We start from the raw sequence: 23,450 nt of genomic DNA, 5'->3' as shown, positions 1-23,450 counted from the left end.
ATTGGTATCCATTTATAGCCATTTTGGGATACAGTCCTAAATGGATCTTTAGTCTGAAGCAATGACCTTTCTTATATAATCCTTAAAGTAGTTAGAGACACACTTGTGTTTCAGGTTGTTACTATGTTTGTTCAAACATTAATGTGTTTTTGAGAACTGAACCCTGTATCTATCATGACCACTATCTAAAAAGGAAAAGGAGTTAATTATGTGGCTGAGAAGACATATTTGAATAATTGAGATGTATCTAGAGAGAGAGAGAGAGAGAGAGAGAGAGAGATAGATAATGAAGAGGCATGCAGGTGATGTGACTGTGCAAAGCCACTTGAAAGGCTTTTTCAGACCAAATGCTTTACACATGGGAGGTAATTGGTTATATACTTAAAAACTGAATTCAGAGGTTGAAATTTTAAGCTATGGAAATTTTGTGCAAAATGTGGGCTTATTTTTTTTTTTCTTCACCTTATCCTCTGTGTGCCTAACCTGTGGGGTTTTTTCCCCACTAGGCTTCTGCTTAACCATTCCCCATGTCTGTGAGCAGGAGTGGATGGAAATGACTTTGACTTCCTTGTATCATTCATTAGGCACCACAAAGAGGCAGTCCTTTCCTTTGTCCTATATACGCATTCACTGTTAGGATCTATTTCTAACGAATTTAAGATCAAATTGACTTATTTGCGGAAAAAAAAATTCCCATCAAGTCCAGAAGAGATGCTTATCTTCCTGATTGCTGTTTCTGGAAATCAGTTTTATTTTAAATAAAGGAGAATATGCTGAGAAGAAAGGGCCAAGCATTAGAAAGTTGCAAAAAAAAAAAGTTGGATTCAGTGAAATAAGATTTAACTAATGTTTTGCTGGAAAGTCTGTTAAATCACCCACATCTATTAATCACATTGAAAATTCTCTCAATTATCCAAAATTATTCAGTGTCTTCTGTCTCTAACTCCATTTAGTGTGCAGAATCAAGGCTGAACAGCTTCTGTAAGGAGTTCGAAAAGCAATGGTATGATAAGTATAAAAAGGCAAAATGTTCTTTGTCCTCATTAAAGATTGTGAGCAGAGTGTTAAATAATATTAATGGCTGGGATTGTCAGTACTTAACAGTACTTTCCTAGTACAAGTGATTTTATTGATCGATACAGTCTCAATGTAACAGGGCAGATTATTCTACTGATTTTATCGAAACCTTAACTAAGTTTGTTAGTGTACCACATATCCTTAAATAGATCTAGATGATGATGTAGATTAAGAAAAGCAGACCACCATCCATCTTTTTTTGATCGGTTAATAACTTAAATCCATCATTGCTGTGACCAGCTTTTTTAAGATTCTGTTGTGCATACATGTTTCTTTGGTGGTAAAGATACATAGCTGGGTCTCGATGGCTGTGGATTTTAAAGGAGCGTGCCTGACACATGCAGGATTGCATATTTGTTAAGAGGAAGCAGAAAGCCAAAGAAAACAGGGAAGCAAAATAATTCTGTAGATAATTTAAAGGAGACCCATTTATTAAGTGTCTGTCTGCAGAGATTTATGAAGAATTATTTAAAGCATTTTTCAAGAATGCTCAGAAAATTACCTGGTTTGTGTTTTAGGAGTTAAATTTTTGCTTTTCAACTTGTGCTGTGTTGTGATTTATGATTAATATTTTTTTCCTTCATCTTCAATAATCTGTTTGGTTTTGCTGTATAGAATTGTGCTGGATGAACTCGCTTATTTTACTCTTACGTGTTAGAGTGATCAAAATAAATTTTAATCAGTTAAGCGCAGAACTTACATTAGTAGTTGTGACAGATTTAGGAACCATGTCTAAGTGCTTGTTCCCTTTTCATTATACTGTGTATCATAATGATATTGTATTACATTCTTTGCCAAAGTTAAGATGAACATCAAAGTGTACTAATCATGCACTTCCATACAGTGAGAATTGGTCTCTGTCATGACTATACATGCTCAGAATAAGTGGAAAATATTTAAGAGGAGAGAGCAAGAAATTAAGTTCTCTGTCTAAGTCACAGTCTATGAAAGCAGAACTATGAGTATTAAAACTCACAGGCTGGCACACTCCTCTAATCTGCTGATGACTATCCCATACTAAAGTATGAGACAATTCATTTAGCTATGGTAAAAGAAGTCACCTTCCTTTCCCTGAATGCAGCTCCACATTTGATGTGTAGGCAGTAAATTTTCTCTTTCTTTAATAGATATTTAATAGATTTCCTTAAGGTCTTTGGCGAAGGTGGAGGGAAGTCAAAAAATGTTTGTCCATTGTAATAAAGGAAGAAGGGGGCAGTAATTCCTGCAGTATTATTATCACCACCTGAAGTTTGGTAGAACGATTCAGGTTTCCCCCATCTTTTTAATCAATCCATAGCATTTTAAAAACATTTTTAGTTCCTTTTCTGTGCTGTTTTACATAAGGTAATTCTTATATTTAGGTATACAAATGATTATTGCTTTTTTAAATTGGACTTTCAAAGCAAGGTAAATCTTAAGGGCTTTTTCTTCAAAATTAGTCCGTAAAGTTAATGAATTGCTAATAAAGGGATAAACTTATTTTCTGCTGAAGGAGTATTTTATTATTGCAGGTGTAGTGTAACACACTATGTTTCATTAAGGTTGTTCAGTAGTATACAGCACTAATTTAGAATATAGTTTAGACCTAGATTGCATCGACCTTATGCAATCTGGTAGCATTGTTTTGCATACACTCTTTGTGTGAGTGAAGATCCACCATTAATATTCTTTACACATTTATAAATTGCACATGAGGGCAGGGAGAAAGTGTTCATGAAGAAGTGTAGAATTCTTTTTTTACATCAGGACTTGAATCTGCACATAAGACACAGCCTGTGTTTGGAAACCAGAGGAGGAAAACAAAATATGAAATAACTGAACCGTTTATTATGTGTTTGGATAAAGAACTCCTTCTGGGGGAAAAAGTAGTGTAGGATCATGCTACATGTGTAAGCAATGTTAAATAAATCCTTATACATAAGCAAGCTGAATTAAAGCTTGATTCTAGTGTGCCATAATAACTTTATTGTCCAATATAGTTTGTATCATTTAACATAGACTATTCTGAAAAAAAAGACAGAAGAACAAGCAAACAAAACCCCAACAAGCTGTGGAACTAATCACAGGGGATTACCAGAAAGATACTGAAATAAACAAGCAGTAATTCTTGAACTTCTGGTTTAGATGTTGAAAGGAAGGAGCATAGGAACAGAAGAATTCTTTGCGAGAAGGACTGGTAAGCAAAACATGAGAGCTGTTCTATCAGTAGCTAAGAGAGGTGAGCAGAGGAAGAGGCAAATAGTCTTCCTCAGACAGGTTATGGCAGAGTAGTGAGCCTTCATCTTTGGTTCTGCAGTAAATTGAATGCTCCTGCATTAGGTGTAATTCCCATGTGTCTGTGTGTGTGCTGCCTTTTCTTGGCATTTATGCAGTCTTAGATGACTCCTTTCTGAAAGTTGTTGAAGGATTTCAAGGTGAAGTAAGGGGGGAAGGTCCTGTGGTCATGGGTAGCTTCGAAGAATAACAAATGCTTGTTATCTTCTCTAACATTGTCTATCTCTACCCGTATCATTTTTGATTGTCTTTTTTTTTCCTCCTGCTTATTGTCTGTGTTCTCCAAATATAATATAGATTTAGTTACATGTGAAAAAGCTCATTTTACTAAACCCATTCTTTGCAGAATTTTTTGACTGAGATAGTCTTGGATTTCTGTGAAGGTACATTTGCAAACAAAAACACATTGAGTGATGCCTAAATTTATAACTCTGATATGGATTTTTTCTGTAGACTTTGAAAATATGGACATTAAAATAAGAAACTTCCAGGGTTACTTTTGATAAACGCTTTGAGTTATATATAAGAAAATTTTCAAGCATTGATGTAAAAATTGAGGCTTGTGGTGCAGTTTCTTCTTTTTAATTTCTTAAAATTGTCTTTATCTAATATACTTTTTCTTCTGTAGATAAAAAAAGGTTGCAGAAACAAAGCATGAAGCAGAAGTAGAACCTTTAATTTCATTAGGCATGTTGTAACTGGCGAAGATTAATGTATATATCTCTTGCTAATTCTTTTCAATTACTCAGTTCATATAAATTCCCAAACCTTGTTAATTATGCTGAAGTCAGGTGGTAATTTTTAACAGTGTTTCCACAGCAAGGGAATTTTCCTGGTCTAACCTTGCCCTCCTGTAGAAACTCTCAGCAGATTAGGCATTCTGACTCTAGTCCATTCGTTTTCAGCACAAGCCTAATTGCTGCCGACTGCCTGCCACAGGTACCCTGGTTATTGTGCATTTAAGGGATACAGGTTCTTCTGAGAACAAATAAGGAAAGATTAATTGTTTGTTTTGTTTCATCCCAAGAGAAATTTGGGAGCTTAATCAAGAAAAATAATTTCTTCTGTTGATTTGGCTTATTTGTGGAAAGGGATAATTGTATAGAGGCAGGCATAGAGCTATGCATTTTGAAAGAAATTTTGCCATTTACCTACTTGGGAGGCAAAGATACAGCAAAATGAATGTAACGCAGCATTGGAATTGATGGGGATGGTTCGTATTTCTCATAGTAAGTAATTTGGCTGCTGGGCTTTTATTTTAACCAATATTGCTAGGTGGTGTTGTCATTTGTTTTGTCTGCTTCTTTGGATATCTAATCAAGTAGGGGGAAAAACGCTTTTCCAAATTGTCCTTAATTGCCAGAGCACGAAGTGAGCTAAGCACTCAGGTATTTCCAATTAAAGAACTTGTTTCCAGCAAGCACCATTAAATCTATCTTTCCCAATCTGATAAATAAGCTATCAAAGAGTGGAACAGATTAATTGAGAGCAATTAGTTCAAAGCTCAGTATAACAGGCTGAACCAACATTATCAATGAATGCAAATTTTACGTAAAGCAGTAAGAAGCACTGATGCAGCAAAAGTGAGTTGAGAGTAGCCACTAAGCACAAAGGAAAATTTTATATGTGATACAGAAATAAAAGACATGGAAGAAACACAGATCATACAATTCAGAAACATCAGAAGATTTATTCTAATAGCATCTAAAGCATAAGAAAGCCCTGCATATACTTCAGCACTTGTGTTTGTAGACACAGTAATCTCCAAGTGTGCTTTGCTTATGTTAATCATCAGTAACCCCTCTGTTTGGTAGAGACTTAGCTTACACACTGTATTTTGATTCCCTTTTAGTACAGGTTTGTGTTCCTATGCCTTTTGGATGGTTGTTCCTTTCTTCCAGCTGCCTGTGCATGCCAAATTGCAGTGGTCCACATGGTGCAAACATCATTCTGCATCCTCTGGATGTTTCTCTTAATGACAAAATAGAAAAAGCACCTGAATGCTGGTGTCAGCATTTTGACAGCACGCATCATCATGAGGAGAAAGTCTCTCTGCCACCTTAGATATTGAAATAAACTCATACTCTTCAAGTATAAATACATTTTAAATTGTTTTACGAGTTTTTTGCTTGTTGATAATTGTTTTGTATACTCTGCTTTGGAGTAATCTACTCCATCAAGAAGGGGGCACATGAAATAGACTGATTTCTTCAGTTTTTGTAGAACTACCTTGGCTAGGTAAGTTGTATTGCTGCTCTGTGTGTTGACATCATTCCCATAAATTGACAGCACAAATATACCAGCTGCCACAACTTTTAAAACTGCTCTCTTAGAGCATCAGTTTGTGTGGTGCATCTCTGGCCTTTACAGCAGCAATATAGCTGGAGTCTACTTTTGCAGAATTACAGTTTTAAAATGGTTGGATAAAAATCTTATTTCTTATGCTGTTGCAACCCACTGGGTACATCTATTCTAGGAAAATGAAAAGGTCAGTGATAACTTTCCCAATAAAACCTTCTGAGAAAATGTCATTCCACTTATGTGTATCTGACTGGGAGAGTTCATCCTCCATTTTTTTGAGCTTCATATTTTTTTATTTCTGGAATATCATCATCATTAGAGGAATTCAACATTCATAACCATGATAGTATGCTGTCAATGCAGCTCATGAACTGATGATAACAAGCATGCTTTAACAGACACAGAACTTTGAATACAGGTAATTTACAGTATTTTTCTTTGTATCCTTGCTGGCAAGTCACACCTGAATAAGATCACAGCTGCATTCTGTGTAACCATGGTCTTCTGAGCAGCTTCTCCTTAATGCTGGATTCTGAAAACCTCAGATTATCTCCCAAAATAGATGAAGAAATTAGATAGGTGAAACTTCTCTTAGTTTCTCCAGATCTTCAAGTGCACTTTCACTGTGGGATCCAGTCTCACACATAGTTCAGTGGGAAAGGTTTCTGGTGTAACACTCATAAAGAAAAGCACGCACCAAGCCACAGGAGAGTATGCAGGAACAATGGCCATGCACAGAATTCAGAGTCTGCAGTCTTGCAACCAGCAGCATTTAAGCAGCCATCTCCACATTATCCCATCAGACGTTTCTCAGTGTATTTGGACTCAGTCAAGGTCAAGCAATGATATGTGCTAAGAGTTTTCAGCAGCAGCAGTTGTATAACTTCACAGTTAAGAAGCAATTTGTGTTTCTGTAATGATATTGTATTTAAATGCCATGCAGTAGTGCTTACTTGCCTTACAGGGGGAATTTTTTTATAATTAATCAAATTCAGGCAAGTTTAATTATGTGACCTGAATTAGTTATCCAGTTTTAAGTGCTGGAATTACAAGAACAGGTACTGCAGGAGTAAGTTACCACAGAATATTGAGGTCTTTTCATAGTATTGGAAATAAAGATTAGCAGGTTTTATGACAAATTCGCCCTCTAATGTTATAGGAGGCTCTTGATAACTGAGTTCAATGCAGAAACTCAGGAATTGTATTATTAATGTAAAAGTATAAACAGCATTTCAGTGAAGAGATCCAGCAGCCAGGCTTGACATCTCAACCCAAATTTTAAGTGGCAAATATTTCAAAAATAATTGAAATTTCTTTAGTTTGTCAATTATTTTTGCCCAGTTTTACAGAGCAGTGATGTTCACCAAGGAAGTCAGAGAGAAGTCTGTCATCAGACTAGACTGATGGGTTTGTTACTGTGTGTATGGAGACATGTAAATTATTTTTCCTGTAGCATATTTGCCAGTTATAACCACTATATTATCTTTTTTTATATCTATAGCAGATTCTTTCAACTTCAGATTCTTTCAGCTCTCCATCTTTCAACCTTTTTTTGTTCTGTTTTTTTCCCCCTGATATTTAATTTTGTCCCTTTGACTTTATTCAATCTTATTCAATTCAATCTACATGTCAGTTTAGTATTGTCTTCTGATGATCATGTATTGAAGGTCATCTCTGTGGCCAGTCAAGAGACAACGATAGGTGTTTTGTGGATTTCAGATCTACTATAAATCCTTTCTGAACTGTTACACTACATCCACATCTGGTGGCATACTCACTTTTATTTGCTCATCATGGAGTCTAGAGTTTGATTAATCTTTCTGTACCACTCTATATAGTACTGTGTTGCCTTTTCATTGAAGCACCACGAGGTGTGACTTAAATAACACTTTTACCTAGCTTCAGATACCACAGCTTTCTTAAAAAGTAAATTAGAGCCTTCAGAGAAATAATAACCACTGGAAAGAAAAGGTGCAACACCGCGTTTTTTTACAAATTCTTCTTGTATGGAAATCATGGAGACCAAATATTTGTGCCAAAGTGAGTAATAGAAATAAGGAAGATTGCTGTCTAAAATGCCAGAATATATGTATGATTCATTAATCTGTGATACTCAATTTCAGCCTTATTTGTGGAGTTTACTGACCATAATTAAGTAGTTCTCTGGTTGCTGAGTGAGGAACATCAAGTAGTTGCTAAGTGAGAAAATAGCATCAAAAATACGGGATTTATAGAGAACATCTTGGCATTCTTGCAGCATTCTAATGTTTTGCTAATTTTTAATGGAAATACAGACAACTCTTCTGCTTCTGTTAGGAGGCTAAATTGCAATATTTTTTCTCTGTTTTGGAGAAGTTATCCCTCTTTCAATAACAAGAATGTGGACAGTTTTTAACCAAATCAGAACATTGTTCACAGAATTGCTATGCTGTGACAAGTGCAGCCTTCCAGCTGATGCCACTTGTGTGCCATCAGCACAGAAAGGTAAATAAGCATTCACTGACCAAGTTAGGATGGTCTCTTTTCACAAGTAATTGCATCATTCCTCACTTTTATGAAGGAATCTCTTGCTGGTAAGTTTTGGGAGGGACAAGTGTCAAGGAATAGAACCATAATGAAGTATCTGTGATTGAGCAAGGATTACATTGCTCTGTTAATTCTGTTAAAACTTGTCAGTTTGCCACCCAAATAAATGCCTAGACTGCGTAAAACATGGAGCAGAGTGACCTCTAGAAGAAAAATCAATGGCAATTCATATTTCATACGTCTATAATTGCTTGTGAGAGCATGGCAGCAGTTTGTTTATAGAGCAGCTTGTTCTACCAGGGATTGTTTCCTGACTTCTTCGTCTTTCTAGTGGTGATGCCTCACATGGACTGTGAATTACAGCTAGACACAGCAATAGACAAGTTTTATTGGTGGTGATTTTTTATTATTGTTTTCACATTACTGTCTTCAGAATTGCTGCAATGTGTTCTGTTCCAACCAGTGCACTAATCTATAGTTACATGTAAATTGTGTTCACAACTGTTCCTGTGAAAGACTCATGAAGCTGTTTTTTACCTTCTCTTTAGCAGGCAAGGCTCTATCCTCCATGAAGTCATCCATTTGCTAGTATTTTAGTCATCAAACTGATTCCTTTGTATAGCCATCATTTTTAAGCAATTTGTCAGAGAAGCAAGGCATTCTCACAGTCTGCTAATTTAAAGATAGAATTTTGAAAATATCTTTTTTCCCCCTGCTTTGCTTTGTTTTTGTTTTTTTTTTTTCTTTTTGAGAAGCTGTTGTAAGATTTGTATCCCCACTGAGGACCGAGATGTCATAGGGATAGAGAAAATGCCGCTCACTTTATGGATTACTGTTAGGTCAACAAAACTTTGGCAGCATTGATTAACTTGACAGTGAGTACAGCAGTACATTTATCACTTATGGCTGTGCTGTAGAAAATCTAATAAGAGGCAAACAATTCCCTTTAGAGCAGTAACAGGTTCACTGTGGCTAACGGTGCATGCACTGGAAATTTCTGACTTTAAATTATACCCTTGCTGCTAGTTGGGTCATTGACTCCAAGCTACTGCACTTTCACTACTATGTTCTGTATTATTAATTTGATCAAAGTTGTTTTGGCTTCTATAAATGTGTGCAAGCCATATATTGAAGTTCATATAAACTCATAAGCATTTTTGAAGAAGGGATGCAGGAGGAACATGATCCAAACTACGTTATACAGGAGGGGCGATTGCTTGTTACCACTACTAATGTTTGAGGTCTTACAAGGTAATAAAAGAAAAATTTTGAACTGTCGCTTATAAACCTGCCTCTAATTCACCTATTTAAATGAATCCTAATCCCAAATCTATCTTACATTCAGTAAGTTTCATTGATTGTTCAGAGGAACTTTTTCCACATGTGTGAATATGTTATTTTTTAATTACCAGTAATTACCTTAAAAATTCTATACACATTGATTTACAGATATGTTCTTTCAGTTGCCTTCTTTTTGCAATAATAATGAGAACTGAACTGCTAATGAGAGAATTTTTTTTGCCTTTCTTATGTAGAAGTACTGCTGCTTGACTACAAGTTACTGTTTGGTTATAATCTTATGGTGAAATAGGGTTTTATTCAGTATTTCTTGGTTTTATTTTAATAGAACTTTTCTCAAAGCCTGTGCATTGGAAAATGTCTTTGCATTGCAAATATTTTAAAATTCAAAGTTTTTTGATTTTGGGTTTGGTTTTTTTTTTAATTGTACTGATTAGTTTTCTTAAATGAAAGCCCTGCATAAGATACTCTTCTACAGAAGAATATCAAGCTTTTTTTTTCAGTTCAAATAACCAAATGTATGTAAAGGTCACATACCCAGATAATTGTGTTTCTAGAAATATGCAGGAAAGAAGATTGAAGAAAATTTGGTGTGAAGTGCGGATCAGAATACAGAGTGTGCAGCTTAACTTGTGGCTTTGTGATACAATCTGTAAAATTGCTCTTCAAAGGAGAGAGTAATTTTAATTTTTTTTTAATGTTAGGATATCTCGTACACTAAACTAGAGAGCATTTGTGGGGAGCAGCTGTTATTTCAAGTATTTTATGTTATTTTAGGAAACTGTTTAAATTGGAGGTTTTGCTCTGCAGTATCTGTAAAAATGATGTTGTTTTCTTTGTTGGGAGAGAAGTATTCTACTCGAATCAATTGTCAAGAGGCTTAATGTAATAAGGCAGTTTGTGGTCTGACTAAAAGAAACACTGTGCAGAAGAAATTCCCATAGCAGTTTGTTTTTAACAGAAAAACTGAGTTCACCTGAACCATAAATACATTGAAAACTGAGGCTTAATAAGGTAGAGCAGCTTCAGAAGGAAGAGGGTTTGTTGTCCAATTGTAATGACCACAATTTAACCAAATATCTGTGTAATGATAGTGGAGCTCTAGCAACACCATAACAGCTGATTCTTTGCAAGAAAGGATCAAGCAAGTTGACATTAGTAATGTTTGATAGTTAGGGGGAAAACACAACTAAAATAGTGGCTCCCTCTTTTTCCTCCCTTTTTTTTTTTTTTTTTTTTTTTTTTTTAATTTCCAGGATAGAAGTTGTGTTGTTCACTCTTTTATTGTGTTTTATAAGTATGAGGCACATTTCCACACTTTCTCTTGGGTTCATACAACAAAGGAGTTACCCTACTGGCTGCCTTACTGAACAGAGACCTGGTATTGATTACCTATCACACTGGCATCAGAACTACTCTTAGGATTCAATTTTTTTGTTGTTTTGCATATTTTATTGATCAAAAGTGGTAAATGAGCATCAAGCGTGCAAGAAGACGATGAATTGTTTACTTGCATAAAATAACCTTTCAATAAGGGAAGATGCATTGCTCACACTTTTGGTGCTGTTCTGCTGCCCGAAGCAGATGGCATTCAGCTGCTATTGATTTGCTCCTATAGTTACAGAGCAGCATGTAACAAGGCATGCTCATTTCTCTGAAAGAGAAGTGAGGTTTTTTTTGCCAGGGTGGCAGGAGTGAAAAAAGGAAGAATGGGGGGTTATGAGGATTGTTTTAAGGTTGTGGTCTTTCTACAAGAAAAACAGGGAAGACTTGTGTGAACGAAAAGCAGGAGTTCTGTGTTTGCAGAGGAAGGGAATTACTTTGTCCAGTTCTGGCAGTTCTGATGACATTAATTCCTGATGCAGTTGAATTCTTGAGCAAGCAAGTACTTAGGATTTTAAAAATAGCCAGAATTTAGCATCTCAGGCTCCACACCACTAGTCTTAACTGCTGTGGTTTTTTGATTTATTCATGTTTGGACTGTTGATTCATTAGCAAGACAAAATCATACTGCAATATGTTGGGATTGATTATGCAAACAGGTAATTTAACTGAAGAATACAGAATTTAATAATTTGCTGCTGGATCTCTCCTGTAATGGAGGACATGCAGGCATGACAAAGTCAGCTTTCTCTGAAAATGTATGTGGAATGATATTTAATGCAGAATTTTGGCATGAACAAGATCTCTAATTCTTTGGCAGATTTTAAAAAAATGCAGATATGTGATAGAAGAGGATGTCAGCAAATACAGTATAGGCATGTTTGTTCTAAGACAAAACATTTTAATTAATTTGTAGTCTTATTCCTGACAGAGTAGTTTAGAGGGTGATGTTGAGGATCAGGGTACAGTCCTTGATCAGTCTCTTTTCACATAGAAATAACACATCTGTCAAGATCCACAAGTGTTGTGGTGTGAGAGCTAAATTCAGACACGTGGTGACAAAACTGGAGAAGTGTTTCATATTAAAGCCTTTCTTGCTCACCTGACTGTTCTGCAGTGACTTACTGCAAGAAATGCTTACTGTTGCTTTTGGACAGTCTTGAGCATTTTCGTGTTCTTAGATTATTTAGGAAAATAAATAATGTACTCCATTATGACTGCTCTACTGTCCTCTATTTCTTTTGTATTGTGTTTCTTTTTAATGAAAATAATGACTGAGTAATGACCCCTGGCAAAATATTGTCAAGCAGAGTTAGTTATTAGAGAGCAGAGTTAATTACTTATCAAGAATTTAATTTAAACATGCATATCAGCATCTGTTAAAAATATACTACTATTCTCTCTGACATTGATTTCAGTTTGCTTGTGTAATTTATGAAATGCTGTCTTATGCTTTAATGTCCATATATTTAAGTGTCATTACATCTTGACCATTTCTTATGATGTTTCTATAGCATAAGCAGGCAAGAAGACATTATTTGTATCTTTGACTTTAACCTGTTGGTTCCAATACTTAGTAGACATTCCTTATGAGTGTTTTTCAAAGCAAGGAAAACAGATGTTTTTTAATCAATTGCTAATACTATCAGCACAGCATTTATTGCATTGTTCTAAGTTGATTTGGTCTTGCTTGCTTGTGGGGCTATGAAAATGTTTGAAACATAAGAATGTTTACAAACAGCAGTTAATACAAAGAACATGGATAAGTGTGTGTTTTTAAACAAGGTTTTCTCTTGCTAGGAGAAGGCCCTTTGCTTTCACAAATTTAAACAAATACATTCATATTCTAGTTCTATACCTGTGATATCTGTCTGTGCTGTTAGGACTGATTCCAGTTTTCTTTGTTTTCTCCATTTCTAAGTTTGTCAGTGGTCACAATATACTTTGTGCTTCTTTGCCATTGTTAGCAATCACCCCTCAAGTACAGAATCAAGATATCAGAGTAAATTGTTAGTATATTAACTATTCAGACGCAAAAAAACCCAACCAAAAAACTCAGCCCTACGCACAGATTTTTTACCTTTCTTTTGCTAATTAAGGTAAGTAAATGTCTTGCACACAGCATGTATTTTCTTGTTGACTAAAATTTAAGTAAGCTTCAGTATTTTTAAAATAAAGCTTGCCAATTTCATTGTAACTACACTTCCAACATTACAAAACAGCCTGGAGTACTTATTCAACACTGTGTTTTGTGCTGAAAGGGCTACCAACACTCAAAACTAACAAACAAAACCCAAAAAACACCATTATATAAACCTAAATATATTTCGCCAGCTATGTTACCCCTGTTTTACCTCTGCAAAAATGACACAATTGAGTTCATTAACCCCAGGTGAAGTGAATTCCCTGGGCTTTCTACATTCTCTTGTTTGGACTTCAGAGTGGGTACCTGCTGCTTAGTCTAATTAGTTTCAAAGGGAATGTAGAATCATTTCTCAAGAGTTTACCCTGACCCAAAACATCTGGCAAGAAAATGTCAGAGATACAAAATAAGAAGTTATTGTAGAGTTGAATAGCATTTTTGTTACAGTGTCTTGTAGAAATAATGCAGATGAGAAAATCATGCTCAGATGACTTTTAAATTTTGATACAAGATTTGCATGAAATTGTCATTCTTGTGGAAAGCGAGACTTGTTTTCATAGATAAGTTCCTCAGACCTTAGCAAACATCTGTCTCTTCCCTTCTGAGCCAAGCCAGCAAAATGAGTTAGAGCTGTGGGAGATTCCTTATGAAGCTAAAAAGAAGTGAAACTGCTATTATAGCCATCAGCAACTCACTCCCCCAATTGCTAATGGCCGTTCTAAGGTCTATCATTGTTTTGTTACATTTTTTCCAGTATGCATCACTCGGAGCAGTGTTCTCCTAACCTATCTTATAACAACTTATTTATCTTTGCAAGGATCTTGTAACAACTTATTTATCTTTGCTGAGTTTGCCTTAAGGCTTTTGGTGGGGGGGGGGGGGGGGGGGGTGTGGTTTGTCGAAAGCTTTTTAGAAGTGAAAGTAGGCTCTGTCCTTTCAAGGGCTGCAGTAGGTATTGAAACAGGGTCTCTTTCCTCTGTTGTTATTTATAGTCAGTAAGCATGTATCCAGAGTCTCTCTGTTTCAGTCACAGCAGTTCCGTGATATGTTTCCATTCACATGTGTATATCTTTGTTGCCAATAATTCTACTCCTTATTGTTATTACTATCTTCCTGGTACAGGCATATCACTTTAATACCCAGTTCTCTCATGCTACTCTATTGCTATCATCATCATTATTATTATTATTATTGCTATTGCTATTGTTGTTACTGTCATCATCATTATTACTGTAATTTTTTTAGTTCTCTGGTTCTAATGCAGATATAAACAAGCTGGTATACACCATTGTTAATCCAGAAATGAATAAGTTTTCTTTGAAGGAATACTGTACTCCTGCTGGTGTGTTACTGTTAAAAGCAAATACCTTTCTCTGTGTTTTATGATCTCAACTATGGAAATGCTTTGATGAGGATTCAAAAAAAAGGGAAAATGGAAGTGTAAAGTGGGTATTCTGAGTTTAAATCTCACAGTCATGAATGCTGATGGCTTCACAATGGCTGCTCATGTCTTGAACAGACATACTCTTTGCTGGACAGCCAGGCCCAGAGAGTGGAGGCGAATGGAGTTACAGCCAGCTCCTGGCCACTCACATGTGCTGATCCCCAGGGCTCAGTGCTGGGGAGAACCCTGTGTAAAGTCTTTATCCATGATCTGGATGGGGGATTAAGTGCACCCTGTGTCAGTTTGCAGATGACACTAAGTTGGGTAGCAGTGTTAATTGCTGGAAGGCTCTGCAGAGGGATCTGGACAGGCTGGATTGACGGGCTGAGGCCAGCTGGATGAGGTTCAATAAAGCAAAGATCCATGTCCTGCCCTTGAGGTGTTACAGCCCCCTGCAGTGGTACAGGCTAGGGGCAGAGAAGCTGGAAAGCTACACAGCAGAAAAGGACCTGGGTGTGCTGGTTGACATCAGCTGAACATGAGCCAGCTGTGCCCAGGTGGCCAAGAAGGGCAATGGCATCCTGGCCTGTGTCCACAATAGTGTGGCCAGCAGGAGCAGGGTAGGGATTGTTCCCCTGTACTGGACACTGGTGACACCTTGAATCACAATCACACCTTGAATCCTGCATTCAGATCTGAGCCCCTCAATTCAAGAAGGACATTGAGGCACTGGAGCATGTCCAGAGAAGGGCAATAGAGCTGGTGAAGGGTCTGGAGCACAAGTCCTCTGGGGAACAGCTGAAGGAGCTGGGCAGATTTAGCCTGGAGAAAATTTTTCTCAGGGGGCACCTGATCACTATACAACTACATGAAAGAAGGTTGTGGCAGAATGGGGGTTGGTCTCCCCTCTCAGATAAGAAGTGGCAGGATAAGAGGAAATGGCCTCTACTTAGGCAGGGGAGGTTTAGATCTGATGTGAGGGAAAATTCCTTTAAGGAACAGGTTGTCCAGCATTGGAACAAGTTGTCCAAGGAAGCAGTTGAGTCACCATCCCTGGAGGTATTTATTTAAAAGACATAAACATGGCGCTTAGGAACTTGATTTAGTGATGGATTCAGCAGTGCTGGGTAAGGGTTGGTCTTGAAGACCTTTTCCCACCTAAATAAGTCTACAATTCTAAGAAGGTTGTCACATATTAAGTAGACAGTGATGTACACTAAACCCTGATATTTAGAGGAAGAAGGTTAGGACTTGCATATTTGGAAAATGTAGAACTGACATTTCCACTCTGAAGTAGATTATGTATTTTGATAGTATTTAATTACCTGGTCAGATCTGTTGCAGGGTTTTGCTTCTTTTTCCCATGCAACCTTCTCCCTGATGCACAAGGATCAGCATAGAAGGAGGGCAGTACCTGACTGACAGAAAGCAAAAACATACCAATTTTGAAATTTCCCTGGTGTTATATTTTGCAACTACATTTCTTACACTTATCTTTCTTTTTCTTTTTTCTCTATTTGTCTTGGTGATCTTTTTCCTTTGTGTTTTCCAAAATGTAATTTATAGATAACAGATGTCTCATAAAGCTCTGGTAGTGAACAGCAGAAACTTTGTGAACAGGGAAAATACATGCACTTCTGGTAATATGAATTGTGCTGTGTGCAGGCAGTTCTTGTGGCTGGTTTGTACCTAGAGTGTTTTATGAGGAAATTCTGGCATTTACCAGTGACCCTGTTGGTCTGGGGGGTTGTGTAAGAGATCTCAGATGCTATCTGTCTCAGGTGAGCATCCTGGTGCTGCAAGATCCAACTCCTGCCAGTTGGATCTTGCCCTGGGAGAGGGACTGGGTAAGTGAGGCACCTTGCTTCTCCTGAATGTTCAGTGGGGTTTTTTTTAATGATAGCATATTTGTATTTAGTTCTTTTAATCTTTTAGAAAACAATAGTGCATTCTACTGTGTATGGTAATAGTAAATATGGTTGTTTTTTTATAAGCCTTCTTCCCCTGTACTCTTGAGAGAACTTTTCCAAGCCTAACTATAGAATTTCTGTATCTTCCTATATTTTCTGGATCTACTGATTTATATATATATATAGTTAGAGAGGGAGAGAGAGTTATCTAAGGTATTCCTGCGCGTTTGTAATCACCACCACTATTCACATTGTCTTTATTACTTGTTAGTTTTTCATGTCCCCAGTGGTCAATTACTTCTGAAAAATACTTCAATTTACACATTTTGAAATCAGCATCTAATTTTGTGTCTGTCATTAGTGGATATGTTTACTCTTTGTATTACTTTTTCCTGTCACTTATTTTTAAAAGCCTTTCTTGTTCCTGCTAAGTTTTTATAACGTCATTAACTTGGCCTGTCCTTTTTTTCCCTTTCTGCCTGTTTCTTTTCCTTTTGCTCTGTTGATTTCTTCATTTCTCATCCAGCTTTGTCTTAACCTCCAATCCTTTGAGCAGTGTCTCAGGAAATTGTATTGACCGCTTCCTTTCATTTGTATTTTTCAAAGGAACCATTCTTGCACTTTGTTTCTAATCTTTCAAGGACTAGTCTCCTCTTTTACTGAAGAGAAGTTCACAGTTTGCTCCCACTAAATTATGTTCCCAGTTTTCTGGAAAAAAAATTCAATATTTTATTTTCACATGAAATGGGTTATATTTGTAGGCTTAACCACAAGTCTGCACTTAGTAGTTAAATATTAGTTGGAATTGTAACTGTGTTTTCAGCTACCTTTCTATCTAAAGTGCTCTCATCTTTTGACCTATTTTTAAACAAAAATCAGTAAGCTGCCTTGGGAGTCTAAGTTATAGACACTGCCATGAATTTCTGCATACATATTTCCACTGACGATCTAGTAGTCTTTTAAACTATTGGGCTTCCTTTTCATCTAATTTATCCTTTGCATAGCTTGAGATTACTGTGGTAGATGGATTTGTCACTCATGAGATACGAGGGGAGTTTTAAGCTCACAGGAAGTATCCTCCAGTCTTGAGGTTCAGAGGTGCAGTTCCCCTCTGTCCTTCTTTTTTTAAACTCTTGTGACTTTACATTATATTTCAGATAGTTCAGTTGGAACTTCTGAATCTTCATTGGATGTATTTTGTCTTATAATCCCTATAGTCAGTATTTTTTCCCTTTCAAAGCTCCACTGCATGGATGTCACTCTTACTGTTGACTTCCCTTTGATACACAGTGTGGGAGTGTTAATTAGCTCATGGCTAGTATGGAGCCTCACCTCTGTGTTGTTGTACATGTATTTGCATACTTCTTGAAACTTTATACAGATTTTAAAGCACGTTTGATAACCTTGTTCTGTTCTTACATATGTGAATACTTGTGCTAGTAATGAAAAGTGGAAATTCTTTTTAGAATTAATCCCAATTAATAACATCTAACAAGCCTCACTGAACAAGGGAGTGAGTTTCTTCATAGTTCTTCACAATGGATATTATAAACATTATTGTATCTGCTATTACTTTAAAAAAGAAAAGCTTAATCATTCAAGTCTGGTTCCTTTGTCTACCTGGTTTTTAGCTAATGTGTTCTTTTGATAACCTTTTTACCATTTCATGGGACTGTGTAAAGCAGTTCAGGAAAAGCAGGTTAATAGAAGAATATAGACTCTAAAATGTTCTAAAAGATGTGGATTTTGGTCCCAGTGGAGACTGACACTCCAGCCTACTTACTGTAGCTGGAATGTATTGATTTTCTTTTCCCCCGTTTTAGCTGCACCACTGAATTAGGTATTGTGAAGCATCTTTCCCTGCGAAGAGAGGAAAAACTGTCATGAACTTTTTCACCCTAACAGTACAGCCTTTCAAACTAAACCCGACTGAAAAGTCTGTAAAAACCCTGTAACTCAGCTCCCACTCTCTTTTCTCCCTTTCCCACAGTTCTTCCAGCAACCTCAAGAAATTGTGATAGATGACTGTAAGAAATTGATTTTTAAATATTTCTTTATTAAAACCAGCAATAATAATAATAATAATAATAATAATAATAATAATAATAATAATAGTAGAAAATTCTGCATATCTGTGGCATGATCTCTGAAGGTTAGCAAAGTGGTCTTGTTCAGGTTTTCAGCGAGATGTTCAGTTACTGTTATAATTGGCTGATGAGTAGGTTTGGGCCTAACTAGAATGCCAGTGTTCGATTTCACAGTGTCCTCTGTGAAGATATGTCACCATTTACCCTGGCTTTAGTGACAATTTTCTAAAAAAGAAACTCATGGGAAATCATTATGCTGTTTATATGTCTTCCTTGTTGGAGAGCATTATCCTGTGATATTTTAGCACTGTTTTCCACTGCATGATGGCATCTAGCTAAGGTTAAGGCAGAACAAGTCCCTTTGCAATTTTGTGACTGTATTTTACTTACTGAAGGAGAAAAGATAACCGACAATTAAGTATTTGAGATGTCACTGAAAGAACATGTGCGACTAATCAATGACATCCTTAGGGAACATGATTTTATGAAACTGATAAGGTAGAAAAATCTGGGATTTTATCATTTGTCTTACATAATAATAATTGCACCCTTCCAATGAAAAAGACATTTCTACTGATGTAAACATCAGACTTTCCCTTGTGTTGTGTTGTGTTGTGGGTTTTTCTCCTGAAGCACAGAGTAGTTCATTAAAGTGTGACAGTAAGAGATAAATACCCTTTACAATTTTCTAAGAAAATATGGCACTTTTAGTTCAGCTGAAATCAATGACTTGAAAAATGTATTTCTGGGGTCACTTCCCAAATCACTTGCTAGAGGTTGTATTATGTTTAGTTTTGGGGGAAGAGGGAGTTTTATTTCGTTTAGGAAGGAAATACACATCGTGGGGATTTTTTCTTAAATTAGCTTACTTAGCACTCTGGGGCCCATATTTGAAATTCATTGCTATGATCTTGATAGAATTTGGATGCAACAAAAATTCACATTACAAAGAACTAAGTGTGAGTTTTTATTTCTTGAAAATATTTATCTTTCAGTTTCTGACAGCAGAGCAAACAAGATAGCTAGTCATGCCTACAAGCCAGTATCATATATTCACTTGAACAAATGCTGCAGTTGAGCATATTACATCAAAAATTATAGGTAATGGTTGAGAAACTTTACCTGCTGGTTCCTTTTCTGCACACCTATCATGTAAAGATGGTCAGGTTTGCAAAAATATGGATTTCTTTCAGGTTTTCAGACAGAAGTAAAAACCCTCTTTTGTTATGGGTTGTTCCAGGTAACTTAAGCCAATTATAATAACATTTCTGATTTAAGAGTTATTTGTTTTAACTTAAATAGGAAGCTGAGAATGCTTCAGGTTTTTTTTCCTATATGCACTCGCCTAATCCATTGTGGCTGGTTTGTGCTTCTAGAGGTTTTATTTTGGTATTGGTTGGTTCGGTCGATTTGGGGTTTGTGTGATTTTTTGTTGGCTTTTCTTTGGTTTAGTTTAGTTTTATTGTTGTTGTTATCAGGCTTTTTTTTTTCTCCTTTCCTTTGGTTTCTACTGTGTATTTTAAATGGCAAGATTATGTCTTTGCCTCTTATTGAATCAAAGCCAATGAAGTCAAGCCAGAAGATAATTTGCCACCTATTAGTACAATTAACTTGTAAACTTCATATTTTTATTTTTAGTGCTTAAAAGTCCATGCCACATTATATTACATCACTTGCAAAATCCTCCTTTGGTCAGTGCAGTCATTCCTTTCTTTATAAAATTCTGGAAATGACAATATGCCCAGTCAGCAGAGGTGGTGTACAAATACAATGCAGTGCAAAATTGCCTTTGCTTCTCTTCAAATTCTACATTTTCAAGTTTAGTGAACACTCAAGCAGAATTATTGACCACTAACAAACTGTATGGCTTAACAGACTAAAATGGATACTATTTGCTTACGTTTTTTTGTGAAAGGTACGTGGTCAGGCCAAGATTAGCAGAGCTTGGGTTGACTTGATACATGTTGTGGGGGAAAAAAAAAAAACCCAAACCAAACTAGAATGAGATATTCTCAAGTGAGTGGAAGTAGAAGCAAATAAGCTTGTAAGACCTGTCAGTAGTTTTCCTTTCATAAAATGGTGTATCCTTCTGTTCTTCCCTGCTCCATTCAGCAGCTTCAGCAGGCAGCTCAGCTTTTAGAAAAAGCTGTCAAGAGTTTAGGTATGAAGTTGCACATAAGCACTGGATGCCCTTAAACATCTTTCTACAACTTTTTGCAGTTCCTCATCGCATATAATTAGCAAGATGGTTTTATTTGAGCCAGCCATACACATTTCTATGCGATTCACACACTCTCTGAATATGCATCTACCTCCACACCTTCTTTTGTGCATAACGTGAATGCAGAACTGGATAAATTTTTCAGCATCAGAGTGCTGATTTTGCAGAATGCAAACAGAGTGGCATTTTTAATGCAGCATCTTCATATAAAAGTGAACTGAATGGCTTAACACTTACCAACATCTTAGACCTCCTTGTTTGTTATATCCCTTAAAATCTTGCACAGAAAAATTCAAAAACTGCATTTTTTGCTGAACTTTTATTCAAACATTTTAGTGATGGCCTCAGCTGTTAAGAAAGTATAGCCTCTGAATTCAGACTTGTAAATGTAAAATAAAAAAATATCCAGTTCTGAAATAGTTCTGGTTTTAAATGCTTTTAAGTCCATTACGTCTTATGTAGTTTTAATATTGAGCAGGTTTTCCTTACACAAATAACCAAACCATTTGCTATAAAACCTGCTATAAAATCTAGATGACTTCTAGATGTCTCTTCCAACCCTTCTTTTTTTTTATAATCCTGCTATCCTCTATATACCAGTGTCTCCCTTGTGATATTGTAATGTAAAACAATACACATGCAGGAGTAAGTTACCTTCTGAATGTAAGAGTAATGTGTCTTTCCAGACTTGTTTCTACTCTATATTTATTTCTTCTATCATGGGGTGGGAAAGTGAGCAGGATGAACACGGAAAGCTTTGCTTCTAGGAGTCAATTTAATTTTAAATCCAGTAAAGTTTCTTGCATACATACATTCACTTCAGGTCAGGCCTTTGTGAAGGGAATCTCTTTAAGAAAGCTTATGGCTTAATTTTTCTTGTGAAGTACACGTTTTCAGAATGCATGTCAGTATGAACAGTAAAGAAATAGGGGCTTTATCTTTCAGGTGAGACGGTTGAATTTATGAACTGTTTTTCTTTGCCTTGTGAAAACTATAGATCATCTCATCTAGGGAAAAAACAGAGGATGTATTCTGGGCATTATGTGGCTGTTGTATCATGGTTGTGGAAGAATGTGGCAAGTCTGGCCAGCAGCTGCGTGGTCAGAGCTTTGTCATTCAGAGCCATAGGGCAGATACATGGAGTGTATTGTAAGCTGACCTGTCAGGCCAAGCAGGGAGTTTCCCTTGTTGTCATTTACCAAGACGTGCATTAATAAAACTGCACAAAGTGAAGACTTCTTCTGCTCACAAGCCAGATGGTAGTCTTCTGTGAGGTGAACATGAAAGCGCTAAGCTGAGGATGTTTTATATTTTAAATAAACAGAACTTTATTCACAAATGAGCATGCCAGTAACTTAGTTCCAGAATCAGACATCTCTGCTTGAGAGGAATATAGGTTGGCACCAGTGATGGCAGGTGAAAAAGAATGTAGTAGCATAAACTGATTAATTGAGAACTGTGGTTTTCCTATCAAAATTAGGCATTCCAAAATAGGTGTAAAAATGGAGAACTGAAAAGTATTGCAAGAGAGAAATTTTATTTTAGTAGCTTGAATGGAACTGTACAATATCTAAAATATTTTTTTAAACTTCAGTTTCTGCTGTGCCTTTTTTTTTACAGACAGTCATTTTAGAAAATGAAGAGCTCCCTAAGATATTTCTCGATTTTCTGAATGTTCGTCATGTACCTACCTTGCCAAAAGCAGAAAGCTGTGGGTAAGCTCTCCTTTACTGAAAAATATATGGAGGCCAAAAGGCCCATATCCACTCAGTGCTGATGCAATTCCATTGACTTAAAATGGTCTTGCTGCCAACTCCAACACTGTAAAATAAATGGGCATTAGGTTCATGTTAAGTATGTTTATATATCCCCAAAAGGTCGTAAAATAAATCCAGCATGTTCACGATAGAAGGGAAGTTTAATGTAATATTCTTGGAAAGCAAAGGAGAGCTTAGATGGGAAAAATATGACTTTCTTGTAGATCATGTAAGATATTCATAAGCACTTAGTAAAATTGCATAGAAAGCCTTTGCATGTGTTTTATGATCATAGTATCTGCACAAAATAGTGCATCATTCCATGATAATTTTATGATCTCACTCGGTGTGTTCAAAAATGAGGTTCTTCCACCGTTCTGATGACATTACCCCAGTGACCCGATTGCCCATCCCTGGGAGGTGTTCCTAGCCAGTGGCAGAAGGGAATCTTGGGATGATGAGTTTATGAGTTTATACCCAAACCAGTATAACTATAAGCTCTGTTACCATCTGCAGATGTAGGCAGAATTTCTTTTGCTATGTAAGATGATGTGGTTGATAGTTCAGAAGCGTTACCATTCTGCTCCCCAGAAAGCCACACGGCCCTTTTCCACTTTGGGGCAGGCTGTTTGGATCCATAGTAGTGAAAAGGCAAATTTACCTGAAGATAATTTTGAGGCCCTTTTATCCTTGGAGGTCTCTATGGCACAGGGCAGTGTCCAGAGTGACTCAGAAGCTATCAGGCTTGTAGTTTTCACTTGCAGTTAATGACATCAGCCAGTATCCTCAGTGGAACTACACCTCAGCACTTCACAGATAGATTGATGGAAATTCATCTCTTACAGTAAAATGGATGCTGTCATTTTCAAATAGTGGTGGTTATAAAATGATACAATCTCCCATGTATATTTTCTTATGTGGCATTATGTGGCCACTGACCAGCAAATTGCTCCCTTTGGTGATTCTTAAAGGATTTGGGGGTTTTAATTGTAAAATTAATTTTGTTGTAACCAAAGCTTCCTGTCACTTTACTTGCAGCTCTTTTGATGAAACAGAATCTGAAGAATCAAGGTGAGCTTGATTTCTAC

At 36.5% G+C, this 23,450-nt stretch overlaps 1 protein-coding gene across 1 annotated transcript in view; it reads left to right on the top strand.

Moving 5' to 3' along the window:
* The window catches only part of SNX24 (sorting nexin 24), an 88,628-nt gene that overhangs the window by 58,836 nt on the left and 6,342 nt on the right, over positions 1–23,450 (top strand). Inside the window, exons 4-5 of the mRNA XM_054281612.1 lie at positions 22,226–22,320; positions 23,401–23,433. Coding sequence (XP_054137587.1) covers positions 22,226–22,320; positions 23,401–23,433 — 128 coding nt within the window. The remainder of the gene's footprint in view (positions 1–22,225; positions 22,321–23,400; positions 23,434–23,450) is intronic.

This window comes from Melozone crissalis, unplaced genomic scaffold, assembly GCF_028551555.1.
Source record: "Melozone crissalis strain CALT ecotype California unplaced genomic scaffold, PUWL_Pcris_2 ptg000005l_1, whole genome shotgun sequence".
Lineage (NCBI taxonomy): Eukaryota > Metazoa > Chordata > Aves > Passeriformes > Passerellidae > Melozone > Melozone crissalis.
Note: the sequence above shows the minus strand (reverse complement) of the source record. Positions and strands in the feature narration are given on the sequence as shown.